This window comes from Colletes gigas, unplaced genomic scaffold, assembly GCF_013123115.1.
Source record: "Colletes gigas isolate AHSC1104 unplaced genomic scaffold, ASM1312311v1 Colletes_gigas_Sc00013, whole genome shotgun sequence".
Lineage (NCBI taxonomy): Eukaryota > Metazoa > Arthropoda > Insecta > Hymenoptera > Colletidae > Colletes > Colletes gigas.
The window spans coordinates 3,596,744-3,610,630 of NW_025106642.1; the positions used below are offsets into that span (position 1 = coordinate 3,596,744).

Here is a 13,887-nt window from a genome sequence, read left to right on the forward strand (position 1 = left end):
GAGATCTCTAGTGTTTTACGATTTTCAGTCAAACATTACGGTAAATGCGAATTAACGCACTGTAGTGATCTATCGTTGGACCACCGGGTCGATTCGGTTTATTTCGTGTCTTCTTTCCGTTATCTATTCCCATTTGTAGCAATGTGGTGAGAAGAAATGAACATAAACTACAAGCCTGTGGTGGAATTTTGACCAATATGATTCCCTGTGATCTCAAACCTACTGCTAAGTCTCGTTATGTAAAGGCTCCTTTATATTTGTGTTTTAACCCCCATGTAGGTAACCAAAATAACTGCTGTCGTTGGATAATCGTGATATATACCCTGGGTCCCTCAAATGATCTATTTCGATACACCAAATATGAAGCAATAATTTCACGTTGCTACATTTTAGATACTGTTAATTTTCTTTTTCTACAACATGTCAAGTACGATTTTAACTATATAATTTATGGTCCAGTTTTATCGTAGACTAGTCGTACGATCAGTAAGAATTGCTCAAGCTTCTCTGGGTATATATCGTCAAAGTAAATTTTCAAATAAACATAGAAGATAGACAAAATTATAGTAGATAATATGATCATTAGAACGAGTGTTCGATCAAGTCGATAGCTTTATTAGTTTCGAAGATACGGCGATTTTAGTTTCAAGTCGATGCGGTGGCTAGTTACGGAGATACGAGGGTTCGAAGCGTTTGTTTACGTTTCGTTGGGTTCAATGAACTCGCGCGCGTGACAATAGTGAACTAGGTCCATACTATAAGAAAAGTCGTGAAGTTAAATGGCGCTAAAGTAATATCGTGTGTTAGAAATTCTAGAGGAAATTTTAGAAACGGTCGTTTGACCATTCGCGGTAGGTTTAGGGTTAATAGACTCGATTTTTACAGGCGTACTCGGCTATGTCGCCGAATGGAGAACCGGCGGCGCCGATTCTGGGCTCGGCGGTTACCAGTGCGGCCTCACTGCCACCAATGTCCACATTCCGGGGTAGCGTCGCAGTCGCGGCGAACAGCGGTACCGGTGCACCATCCCCGGCGTCGTTGCAATATAGTCATAGTCCCGGCGCGCCAACGTCCGCGCCCTCCGCACCCAATTCTGCACCCACGACGAACCAACAGCCCACCACGGGGGACAACCTCGGCAAGACTCTCGCGTCTGTAGTAAGCACCAGAGTATGTATTCGATCCTTCGCATGTTCGTTCTTTGTTCCTGATAAAAAGACGTCCTCAACCGATAACAGCTGTTGCTGTGAACTCTGTCGTTTCGCCAACAATGGGCTTGACGACGTAACCGGCAGAGACGGACACACTTTTATTCCAGTAACAAACCACAGACGAGGTATACGAGCAGACCTCACATCCATGTAGTTTTTCGGACCATTTTTCCCCATTACCATCAGGTTACACAAATTAACACAAGGGGGAAGTGAGAAATTTTTTTCTCGGAAGTGCGTACGATTTCGAGGGTATGTCTCCTCACCAAAAATAATTGTACTTGACCCTCGAAACCAAAAATAATTTTTTTAGAACGATTTGAAATTTTTCAATTTCGCCGAAAAATTTGTCCAGCTTCCTGAATTTTTTTCTCCTCAGTGCGTAGGATTTCGAGGGTATGTTTCCTCACCAAGAATGATTGTAATTGACCCTCGAAACCAAAAATAATTTTTCTAGAACGATTCGAAATTTTTTAATTTTGCCGAAAAATTTGTTCAGCTTCCTGAATTTTTTTCTCGGAAATGCGTAAGATTTCGAGGGTATGTCTCTTCACCAAAAATGATTGTAATTGACCCCCAAAACGAAAAATATTTCTTTTAGAACGATTTGAAATTTATCAATTTCGATCGATATGACAGGATTGATTCACGAAAGTCCACAAGGTGAAAGGTCTACTCGTGTACCTCGTCTGTGAATAAACGATGAATGAAACCAACGTACAGCAATTTACTCACGACGTTTTTTCGATCACGTTATTTTTCATTTTGTCGTGTACGTTGGATATATGCCGGATGTTAGGGAGTAATTCTTCTTCGGTGTTTTAATCATTTGTCTAACTATAAGTGTTTTCGATCTTACAGATCTATCCCACGGACCAATCAGTATCGAGTTATAGCAGCAACCCATCCACACCAGTCAGTTCACCGCCGCCTTTGACGGGTTCGGCGCCAGGCTGGGCAGCAGGTGCTGCGCCAGTGTCTCCGCACTTCACGGCAGATCCCAATCGTGGCACCATTCACATGGTATGCATCCATGCCTCGCAATTATGGCAATTTTTATTTTTATTTTTTTTTTTAATTTAGTCTATATACATATTTATATATCATTGTTGACCCTGACACTTCTAACGAGACGTACGAGTCGCTTCGAGGAACCACGAGTGTTTAATAACGTTGAACTAGATTTTGTCGAGTATCTCGTTGGAAAGTGACGGGTGCATCTTCGAACGCAGACACGCTTCATCGCCGTTTCGGTGCGCTTTAGAAACAGGTCAAGGACGTTCGTAACAGAAACCTCTTGTGCTCGTACACATCACTCCGCGATATTTTATCGTACGCACTAAGGTGAATCGTTGGAAGTACTCGTTACACGCACTGACTTTATTTCTATTCGAGGATCGAGAGAGACCGGTCGTTGACGTCGAAAGAACAAAGGCGACGAGCCACGTGTGATCGCAGACTCCCGTTTACGAGAAAGAAGAACGCATCGTCCATCGTTGCGCTCTTGGACTCGAAATAGGAATCGTTCGCAGTCGAAAGATAGATTTTTACGGATGGCTCGTAACTCTGTCAACGACCGGCTCTGTCCGCGAGTGTACCTGGAAGTCGCACAAAGTAGCATGCACTCGATGCACCGAAAAATCACCCCTTGTATGCTATCCACGTTGCAAACCATTCTACTCGTCCTCCCCCCCCCTGTTCAGTTCATAATCAAGTCGATCATCTCTTCATTTGTCGTTTTTACATTATTTTTTTTTTTTTTTTATTTTATAAAGAAATCTTTTGTTCACCATTTACTCCTTGTTTGTTGTGAACGTTGTGTTGACTTGGTTGTTCTCTCTTTTTTTTTTTGGTTTTGTTGTTGCGTTGGTGTTGTGTGTGAAGCCGGCGCCTGAACAGCAGAGGCTAGACGATGCCATCGGCTTTCTTCGCGACCACGCCGAGGTGAGGATTGCCGATTTTCAGTTTTTTTTCTTCCGTCTCTTCTCCGTTTGTTCTTGTTTCTATCCCCGCCACCCACTCATTCGTAACACACCACACTATGCCGCATGACTTATCATTCGACACGGCTAACTTGCGAAACAATCCACTGTCTACTAACTACTGCAAAGTTTTTCAGCGAGATTAACCCGCGACACACCTGTTTTCATCCTCCTGATCCATCGTTAATCCCTCGCTGACTAATTACCACCGCGACTTCGGTTGATCCTTAAACTGCAGGAGCAACCTCAAAAGCAAACTGCAGTCGGAGGATCAACGGCATGCCGAATTCCCATCACCTTTTTTTACTTTCTGTTTTTGCCCCACTTTTAAACACAAATACTTCATACAATCGATCCTCTGTCTTTGTATATGCTTCTCCGTCGCCTTGAAAATATATTTGAACCAGCGCCAAAGATACACCGACAGCGTTCTTGATATATTGCCTTCGGAGTTCACGTCCATCCGCGATGAATCTTTGACGCTGGTGCTTCTGCGAACGATTGGTCGAACAGACGTGTAATCGAGTCGAAAATCGGGTATTCTGTTGGTACAGGGAACGCGGATGGAGGAACGACTGGACGATGCCATAAACGTTCTGAGAAACCACGCGGAGAGCCAGCTGGGCCTTCATATTGGTCCCGTTGGTCCACACGGTTCCCTCTACTCCCACACATCACCACCGCAATTGGACCACTTGGTAAGTCCTAAAATCTGTTGTTCTTTTATCTATACGTGGAGGAAATCTTTACACGATGGTTACTTCGTTGCAGACGAGTCCACATCCTGCGGTAACAGTGGCACAACCTCAAGGCTCCTACCCTGGTCTTACGCCAACGCCCGACACGGACGGTTCCATTAAAATCGAAAGGTTACCCGTGACAAATGCCAGTAAGTTTTAAAGCGATCCTTTTCTACACTCTCGGCGGTTCTTGAGAGGTTCGTGGAATAGACGACTAGACTGTCGAACGCATTAACAAATACCTGAATCGAGGAGAAGACTAGAATTTTTACGAGTCCTATTACTGTTCTTGAGAGTCAAAACTTATTAACTTTCTTTAAAAACTAGCCATCAGTTTAGTGACTGGTTAGGAACACGTTGGATCAAAATAGTCGACAATTAGAGTCTGAGTAATACACAGCGCTACACCATCTGTTAGGGTCATAAACGTTCCAACCAACCGTGACCATATTAGACCCTCGGTTCTCTCATTGGTATTCTCTATTGCTACCCTTCTTTTTCATTCTCATTCTTTCTGACCTTGACCCTACACACCCTTCTCACGATTTTACCTGTTTCAACATGTTTTTACATTTTCACTGACTGGAAAGGAGACTGTTGATACCGACAGAAGGAAAGGACAGTTCGGTTACATTTTTAAAGAGTCGCCTACGACCTGCCATTACAGACACCGTGAATGCGCATACTTGTAGAAAAGCTCGATACAGCTTGGATAGAACCCCCGTTCGCGTTGTATCATCCTACGCTAATTTACACTAGTGACATTAACTTGCTGGAAGAGTTATTGTGTCACAGCAACCATATCATTCGAGACATTCAATTGCAACACTATTGCGTATGCTTCGCTATATCCTGACTTAACAAATCTCGCAGTAAATTACTGTCTCGGCTCAGATTTATGTTTATAATCGCAGGAATTGCTTTGTGACGGTCGTACTATCCTACTTTTCCCGTGGAACGATAACTCGTTCACCACGTTCCGTTTACTTAACACTCCTCGACTAAGCCATATGTTCAGCAATTAAAAAAAAGAATAGTTTAGTATTTGATAAATTAAACCTGCAGATAAAAGATCAGAGTCGTATATTCGGCGGAATGAATAATATTTTCAACAATTTCTGAAACGATGCAATTTATCGTACTCGAATACTCTTGTGTTTTTGTTTATTCTTGATTACTCAGTGCAATAAACACGAACCTGAGCCGAGACAGTAATTTACAGAGAGATTAATTGAGTCGAGACATAGGGTGTACGCAATGCTTGGCGAATATTTGAAGTCAATTTCTTCAAAAAATGTTCTCGACTTTTCTTCATACAGAATCAATTACCAAATATTTTAGGTCAAATAATAAATCAATAAATATCATTGATATTAATTTAAATTTTCGTTTGTTCGGAACGAATTAACTGTCTTGTAAGAGTATTGATTAGAAAGTGATTTATAAAAAATTAAAATGCTATTACCCTTAAACGATGTCGTGAAATGTAAGCAATACTTCAAATCCTTTTGTAAATATTTATAATAATTATCCAAATGCACATTTGGTAAGGACCTTATAACTCGAGGATTATAAAATCTATCCTCGGTTAACACTTTGACTGCTACGTCATCCACATATGGACGACAGGATTTCCCACTATGGGACTGGAAAAATTAATTCCCAAGTTAAGACGCGGAGAGAAATGAATTTAGGGTAGGAGCTGTGAATTGTAGCAAGATTAGAAGGTTAGACAAAATTGTACAGTTTTCATTTGGCAGTGAACGTGTTAAAGTCGTGTACACTTAGAAAGGGAATTTTATCTTAAATGATCAAGATCTAGAACTAGAAGTAGGACTCGTGAAAACATATTATTCTCTTCTGGTCCTCTCCTTGGCAGTCAATCCACGATTCATCAGACTCTGGACCATCGCAGTACCGACCGTGTGCATCCAAAAAAGTTCGAAACACTCTGCAATCGCCATCGACGGCATTAAAAGACAAGAGTCGACGAGGTTCGACGATAGTCGAGTCCGAACGGTGGTATTCTATTCTGAGTGTCGCATCATCGGACAAACACTTTTTCCCATGAGCCAGCGCTAGCTGCAAAGGAAAAAAAAACCCCGAGAGAAGGAGTTCCCAGGTGTTCCACGGCGGAGTTCGAGCCCGATAAGGAAGCATTAGATAAATCACGCGAAGTAGCTACCTATCCTGCATCGTTGTCGTGCCTTTATTATTCCCCAAGACCTCTGTCTCCGCTCGCCTTTGTCTCTTTCTTTCTTTCTACCCGTTTCTGTCGCGCTTCTGTTCCTCTTACCCGGTGAACGCTCGGAATCCCTTCTCTCGCGGGCCGCCTAATGGAATGCGCAAGTTTTCCGAGAGTCGTTCGCAAAGAAGCGCTCTTTTCTCCATTGCCGGCCATTTCTGGCGATCGGAATTCAGACCGTGTATTCGCTACGCCCGTTTCGGTCCCGAACCGTCCGGAGCACACAGCTTCTCCATGCCCAAACGCGCGCAATCCTCGATCCAATTACTTCTTCGTTTTTATTAAAAAAAAAATTTGTAAAAAAGCGTTCGCTGGACTTTCACCCGTGAACACACACGATCGCGAGTGCTGATTTATCTGGTGCAGGTCTGAATGCATTCGCGAATCGTGGCACGAAATTGTCAGAGCGTTTAAAAAGACTTGGATCGTTGTGTTCGAGCTTCCTGCTCGTAATTGGACGCTTTTCACGGTTTAGTGACTAAGGAGCCTGCCCAAAGCTTAACGATAATGTCGAGAATCGCGATTGCCGTTTTCGGCGAAGGTCGTCCTCGCTTCCGGTGCGAGAGGAGCGTGCTCAGAGATCGTCGATCAATTTCCTAAACGGTACGAAGCGTTTTCGTTTTGTCGTTCGTGAATAGGAGGAAACGTGTACGCGTCGCCTTGAGTTTTTGTCGCGACGCTCTTGTCTCTATTCCATGAACGCTGCCAGGGCGCTGCATCGATGTCAATGCTTTATGGGAACGCTTAAGGACAGTATTAATAATGAACAGAATACGTCTCTTTAGAAAAGAGAAAGGACCCGCCGGACAGCAGCGGCGGTGAAACGAAACCATCGAGCAGCGATCTGGCGGCGGCGGGTGTAATTGGCGCAGCCACGGTCAACTCCACGTCCCAAGGAAAAGGGACGAAGAGATCCCGCAGATAGTAAGTATATCCTGGACGTTTATTCTTCTGTCCGACGATCGAAGGTCGCGGCCATGTCGGTGGGTGAAACGACAGTAGTGAAACCGAACAGATTAGAACCCCTACGATTGTGAAAATTTAATTTATTGTCCAGTTGTTGATCAAAGAATGTCCCTTGAATCTTTGTCGAGTCCAGCTAGCAACGTTACCGTCTCGAATATGAAGATGAAGTGTTCAAGGTTTCAACACCGAACGCTAAAATAGAATTATGTCCTTTGTTGGGAACTACTGATCCAAGGATGTGTGGAGACTCTTGTATTACTATATGTCGAAAGTAGCTAATCGTTTTGGAGCCAGAGTTCTATTTAATCAATTTCTTTTTTTTAGATTCGTAAATGCACGGCAATACTTTAACGAACGTGGATTGTTTATCATAATTTCTGAGTTATGGGATACTGAAGGAAATTCTCAGTGTATTATTGACCCAATTTAATTGTTAATTTATTTTGTTATACAAACTCATGGTGTTGATGATTCGCAGTTGACGCTTTTCTAGAGTGTCAGACTTAAGTGTAAAGTGAAAAATTTTAATGGGAGATTCTAGAGGCCAAAATAAAACGAAAATCAAGAATCTCAATTTCTTGATCGAGGCTTCGTTAGAAAGTTATTAGAAAATTATCAAATCATTCTGAAAAAATTATAGTCTGTTGCGGGGGGCAATTACAATCATTTTTGGTGAATAGACATACCCCCGAAATCCTAAGCACTTCCGAGAAAAAAATTCAGGAAACTGGATAAATTTTTCGGCGAAATTGAAAAATTTCAAATCGTTCTAAAAAAATTACTTTTGGTTGCGGGGGTCAATTACGATCATTTTTGGTCAATACACATACCCCCGAATTCCTACGCATTTACGAGAAAAAAATTCATAACCGAAAATATAATGTCCGACCATACCGTTGATATGTTTCACTGAAATTTCATGCGAATGTTTAAAACGTCATAACTTCTGAACGGATTGGACGATTTTAATGTTTAAAAAAGCAAACAACGCGTATTTTAATGAAGAATATGTACAAATTCCAAGAATATTCAAAAAGTTGTTCCTTGACACCGTGAAATGAGAAAAACCCCATACAAATGGCCCAAACTTCAAACGTCCATAATTTCTACAATAGTGAACGTATCTCAATGAAATTTAGTATGGAAGTAGAGCTCATGGATACCTACAAAAAAGTACTAAACAAAATTTCCGTAGGAGGTCAAACAAATTTATTAAAAATGAAATATGAATGTCTAAGAAAAATCGATAAGGGCTAGGTGCCTTAATTTTTCGGTGAAAAAAAAAATTTCAAATCGTTCTAAAAAAATTATTTATGGTTGCAGGGGTCCATTACAATCATTTTTAGTGAATAGACATACCCTCGAAATCTGACGCACTTTCGAGAAAAAAATTCGAGTAGGTGCCTAAATTTTTCGGTGAAAAAAAAAATTTCAAATCGTTCTAAAATAATTATTTTTGGTTCGAGGGATTAATTACAATCATTTTTGGTGAATAGGCATATCCCCGAAATCCTACGCACTTTCGAGAAAAAAATTCAGGAAGCTGGACAATTTTTCAGCGAAATTAAAAAATTTCAAATCGTTCTAAAAAAATTATTTTCGGTTGCGGGGGTCACTTACAATCATTTTTGGTGAATAGACATACCCCTGAAATTCTACGTACTTCCGAGAAAAAAATTCTTTACCGAAAATATTTCTATAACTTTTTAACGCAGCCTCAATCAACAAATTAGTACTAAACTAATATTGATGCATGGTGTCCATCAGTCTTTTGGTTGTTGTGTATACTATTATCATGATACATAGTTACAAATCCTCACATTATTTTTTATAATTTAATTGCATTAATGTTGCAATTTATAGAATTATTTAAAAATTAAATGTAGTTGTATACATATTAACATTTTAAAGAATTGTAGATTTATTCTTTGAAGTTTTGCAGTGTACTTATGAATTGTATCATAAATTCGAGGTGGTAATGTTTGAATGGTACTACCGCCCTAATAGTCGTCAGACGTAAGAATTGTTTTCGGCGTCGAGACACTAAAGAGAGATCAGTATCTCGCCCACGTGTGTCACACAGTATTGAACTAACCGATTCTATTTAAACAACCGTTGTTCGAGCGCTGATGAAGATTGCGACGATCCCAGCACCAAAGCGGTGCGCGAGAAGGAACGTCGCCAGGCCAACAACGTGCGTGAAAGGTTAGTGAACACACGCAGTACGCACTCCCCGTTGTACTCTTTCAAGACCACCGAGATCCTTCCAGGACTTTGAATCCTAAGTCCATTCTTTCGTATGCATGCCCGATAAAGCGTCAGTGAAACGAACACACGATCATGGAAACATTAAATAATAACGACTATTTGGCATGCTTGCGTTCTCCCTACTGCGAGGCCCGTATTCTGGCGTGACAATTAAAATGTTTCTGGTTAAGGACAAAAATTGATACGAGTCCAGACGAAAAAAAAAAATATATTCTGGACAGTTCTCGTGCTCGCCTGTCAATCAGTCTCATTTTAATTCGGCTGCGATTCGGTCTCCACCAGGCATGCTACCTTTAGTTTACAACGTACCAAGCACATATCTACGCTCTGCATCGCTGAACGTGTTCTAGAATTCTACTCTCACTGTCACTCGTCACGTTTAGCTTTCACGTTCGCTGGTCACGCGTTAAACATTGCAAATTCTTACAGTGTACTTTTGAACTGTCAAAAATCCCACGATCTTACCCCGTTGCGGTCGCAACGAATACCGTAAACGATCCACCTGTACATATAATGAAGATTTCTTTCAGAATTTGCTACCGTTCGAAGGTTCCCCTTCCTATCCAGCACATCCTGGTATATCCAGAACCGACACGCTGTTCCCTAGACGTCACCCGAACTCTCAACTTTCTAGGTAATAGCACGAAACCAGTTCCGCGCGTTAGACACGCATTTTTTATCTCGGTTTGTCACTCTTTTGTCATTGGTTTTTCACTCGCGGTTGCAAAGAATACGGGCCCTTGAGTATGGCAATCCGATTTCTGTCCACAACCACAAGCCGATCGGAGAGCTCTGCGTGTGTTCAATCAAAGAGATCGCTATTGCGCCGAGAAAGAAACGAGGCGGCGATCTCGATCGAGCAACCCTGTCGGTTTCAAAGGTCTGCCAGTCGAGTCGAATCACTTTCAAACCCTTCCTTCGTGTAAATTTAATCGGCGATTAATCGGGGGGCGATGACGGTCTCATTGCTGTCGGTTCTCGCGCGCTCGATCTAGGACGAAAACAGTGACATCGCTCATGCCAGGTGATTAATCGAGTGTTGTTATTGCGCAACTGTTGTTCGAGCGCCGAGGACGAGGATGACGATCCCGACGTGAAGGCCCAAAGGGAGAAAGAGAGGCGGCAGGCGAACAATGCTAGGGAAAGGTAAGAAAATCGACGAAAGTGTGCAGTGAACCGAGAAGAGTTAGGCCCGTATTCTGTGTATACGTAAGAAAGAGATTTCGGATCTTGCAAACGATCGGACTCTCGTGCTATTATGTAGAAGAATGTTGAGAATGTTCGAGATAATCTGGATCTTCACGGCCTGGGTTGCAGTTCGATGCTATTCGAGGTCTCTGGTGCAAAAGGATTCCCACGTTTTATCAAAATCGTAGCAATATCAGCCTGTTATTCGATCCTAATGAAATCAGTCGCGGTGTTAGAGAAATGTTGGAAACCTCGTGCAGAAGGATCGGTATTGAAAGTCGATACACTAACCATCGAAGGATCGACTAGCTTAAAACACGTTTCTTCCTTCGAGCGTTCGCTTCCCGTTCTCCCAGAGGTTTATTCCACTAACGACGTGCTCAATCGAGATTTATTGCTTTAGGATACGTATCAGGGACATCAACGAAGCTCTCAAGGAGCTTGGAAGAATGTGCATGACGCACCTGAAGACGGACAAACCTCAGACGAAGCTCGGTATCCTTAACATGGCCGTCGAAGTGATCATGACGCTAGAACAGCAAGTTAGAGGTATGTGTCTTTTCACTAGCTCGATCACGATATTTTTCTCTAGAGTGTTCTCTGACAAATAGTTTCTGTCTCTTTGCAGAACGAAACCTCAATCCAAAGGCAGCGTGTTTGAAGAGGAGAGAGGAAGAAAAAGCAGAGGATGGACCTAAGTTACCTGGCCATCTTGCTGCGCACATAGCACACCCACACCCGCATCCTCACGCGCATTCTCAGCCACCCTTCTCCGCGATGCCTGTAAGTAGAACTTTATGAACAAGACATCTATGAAAGAAAAACAACCAATTGTTCGAGGTCAATTTTCGCGTGTCAATTTTTTACAAGGAATAGTTGAACTGTCATGTTGGGGTTAACGCTTATACAATTGGTGGTAGAATTATATGGTAGCTATTTCAAATGTGAAAATAGTCAGTTTAGGGGATTCTTATTCTACGTTATATTGTATTCGTTATATTTAATATTAAGTAGGGGGATTTATGTTCTACTATATCGAGAATATCACTAACGTAGAAAATTGTTTGTTTCAGGGCCCGCCTCCTTCCCTTCAGCACAATCCGTCACAGCCACAGTAGCAGCGGCTCAGCGGCGGTGTGATCCTGTGTTAAGGGGTAGATACAGCTTAAAATTGTAATAGTTACGGGACTTTCGCGGGACTCGCGCATACAGACAGGACTACCCTCCTACCGCGTACCAGTTGTACGAATCGAGCCAAAATTAGGGGTACTACGCGACACGTGACACGAATATAATCTTCGAACGTAACGGTCATTTACGTTCTACGGAAGAAACGAGGACGCTTGGTACGACTTTCCCGGGGAGACGGATCAAACGTCGATTCCGGGACGCTGCGCTGTCGAAGCGCAGAACTTGTGCATGTCGTACGATCCAAGTGGGAGACGCGGGTACGCCCTGACGATGTCCTGGCGGTTTTTTCAATGTGACTCTAGATACACGGGCGTACGACGAGCAGGGGAATAGTGGTCGCTCTGTATGTCACCGCGAGCCATCAAAGAGATAGAGAATGAGAGTGGAAGAGTGAGAGCGAGAGCGTGGTTACTTTTAAGAGGCATCTACCCAATCCCCCCAGTTCCCCATGAAGGCGGCTTAAAATTATTTTTATAAATAGCGAGAAGACAAAGGAATATGGTTCCTCTCTTTCGAGACGTAAGAAGCGCGCGTAGCGCGATCGAGATTATATTGAATTCGATCTCCATCCCGCTAACCGGCGCATCCCCCTGAACCCCTTCCCCCCGGACCTTGTTGAAATTGCCCAGCATATAGCGAGCGCGCTACCGAGACGCGTGGCGTCGCAGAGCGCGATCACGTCGGGTGGAGAGCACTCTGGACACGACGAGGGACTGGAGAAAATGCCAGTGGCCGAGGACGATCGCGCGGGGACCGTCGCGCATCGAAAAAAAGCGCACCCCTACAGGTTCCTCCGAGCGTATCGAGAGCTCGACGCACCCAGGGTCCCCCCCGGGCCCGGAATTCTCGTCTCTCGGCGGGAATAACTACGCGCATGGGGTTCTGCATGCTCGTCGCCGGTTGTAAATACGTAGAAATCAACGACTTCGAAGCCCTGGAGCGGCGGCCCGACCGATCCTCCTCGGCCACCGGCGGCTAAACATAATTGTACATACGAGACGGGACGATTGTCCCGCGAGAACGTTCGACGCGAATCGAGGACACGCGACGAGTGCGTTCAGGCTAACTTTCTGTACTTACGTTGTACGAGGAATAGATGAAGGATCGTGACCGATCGAGAGAGTGAGAGAGAAGTTCGCGTTGGAACGGTGGACGCACGATGGAATCCTGTTTTTTTAAAACGTATTTTCTTTTTTTTTTTCTTTTTTTTTTTTTTTTTTAAATGGTTCAACGATACGGACCACGGGAATGAAAGAGGGAGATAGCACAAGTGCAAGGATTAAGCAAAAAGGCAGTATATAGGTGTGAACGATAGGAGACGAAGAGAGAATGAGAATACGGATCACCCTACCCATCGAACACGAAAAAAGTTCAAACATATCTCACGCATAATTGTATATATACAGCAGCGGCGTACGCCTATTCAATTACTTTATTACGATTATTATTATTATTATTATTATTATTATTATTATTATTATTGTCATCATCATTACGATGATTATTATTATTGTCATGATCATGATTTTATTATTATTATTATTATTAATTATTATTAATATTATTAATTATTTTTAATTATTATTATTATTACCGACTAATGATCGCCGAGAAGATCCTTCATGAAAGAAAGAAAGGGACATTTTTGTTTTTGAACAAAAATATAGCTCAACTCAATGTGTACCCAGTTGCCATGTATTTTAATTTATTTAGATTCTTAAATAAATTTTATTGAATAAAATAATACCAACAATAATAACAAGAACAACAAGAAATAAACGACCACGTGTGTCTCGAGTGGCCGTGTTTACTCTGCCTCTTTTCTGCTCTACGCTTTGTTCTCCGTGTCGCTCTTTTTTCCGTTCACTTTCCGTTCGTCGGTTTCTCCGTGCCGTATTTTCCGGTTTCCGTCTCCGGGGGCGATCCGTGCGACGTTATCATCTCCTCACATATCACGCGTGCAGCTATATTTTTCTTCAAAAGCATATCGGAAGCTGTAACTAGGATGAATTTTTCGACTCGCGTCTCGCTCTCTGTACCTTCGTGCGAACAATCGAACGCGTTCGGTCGGTTTCTTTGCTTTTTTTTTTTTTTAT

General features: G+C 42.6%; 1 protein-coding gene across 2 annotated transcripts in view; it reads left to right on the forward strand.

Moving 5' to 3' along the window:
- The window catches only part of LOC122399324 (transcription factor 12), a 120,757-nt gene extending 107,225 nt beyond the window's left edge, over positions 1–13,532 (forward strand). The window contains exons 4-13 of one of the 2 annotated variants that reach the window (XM_043399935.1): positions 886–1,170; positions 2,073–2,234; positions 3,096–3,155; positions 3,739–3,891; positions 3,965–4,082; positions 6,949–7,102; positions 9,260–9,349; positions 11,004–11,149; positions 11,229–11,383; positions 11,674–13,532. In XM_043399935.1, the coding sequence (XP_043255870.1) occupies positions 886–1,170; positions 2,073–2,234; positions 3,096–3,155; positions 3,739–3,891; positions 3,965–4,082; positions 6,949–7,102; positions 9,260–9,349; positions 11,004–11,149; positions 11,229–11,383; positions 11,674–11,718 (1,368 nt within the window). In that variant the 3' untranslated portion in view covers positions 11,719–13,532. The remainder of the gene's footprint in view (positions 1–885; positions 1,171–2,072; positions 2,235–3,095; positions 3,156–3,738; positions 3,892–3,964; positions 4,083–6,948; positions 7,103–9,259; positions 9,350–11,003; positions 11,150–11,228; positions 11,384–11,673) is intronic. The other variant, XM_043399936.1, reaches the window with a different exon arrangement.
- Positions 13,533–13,887: the final 355 nt, after the last annotated feature.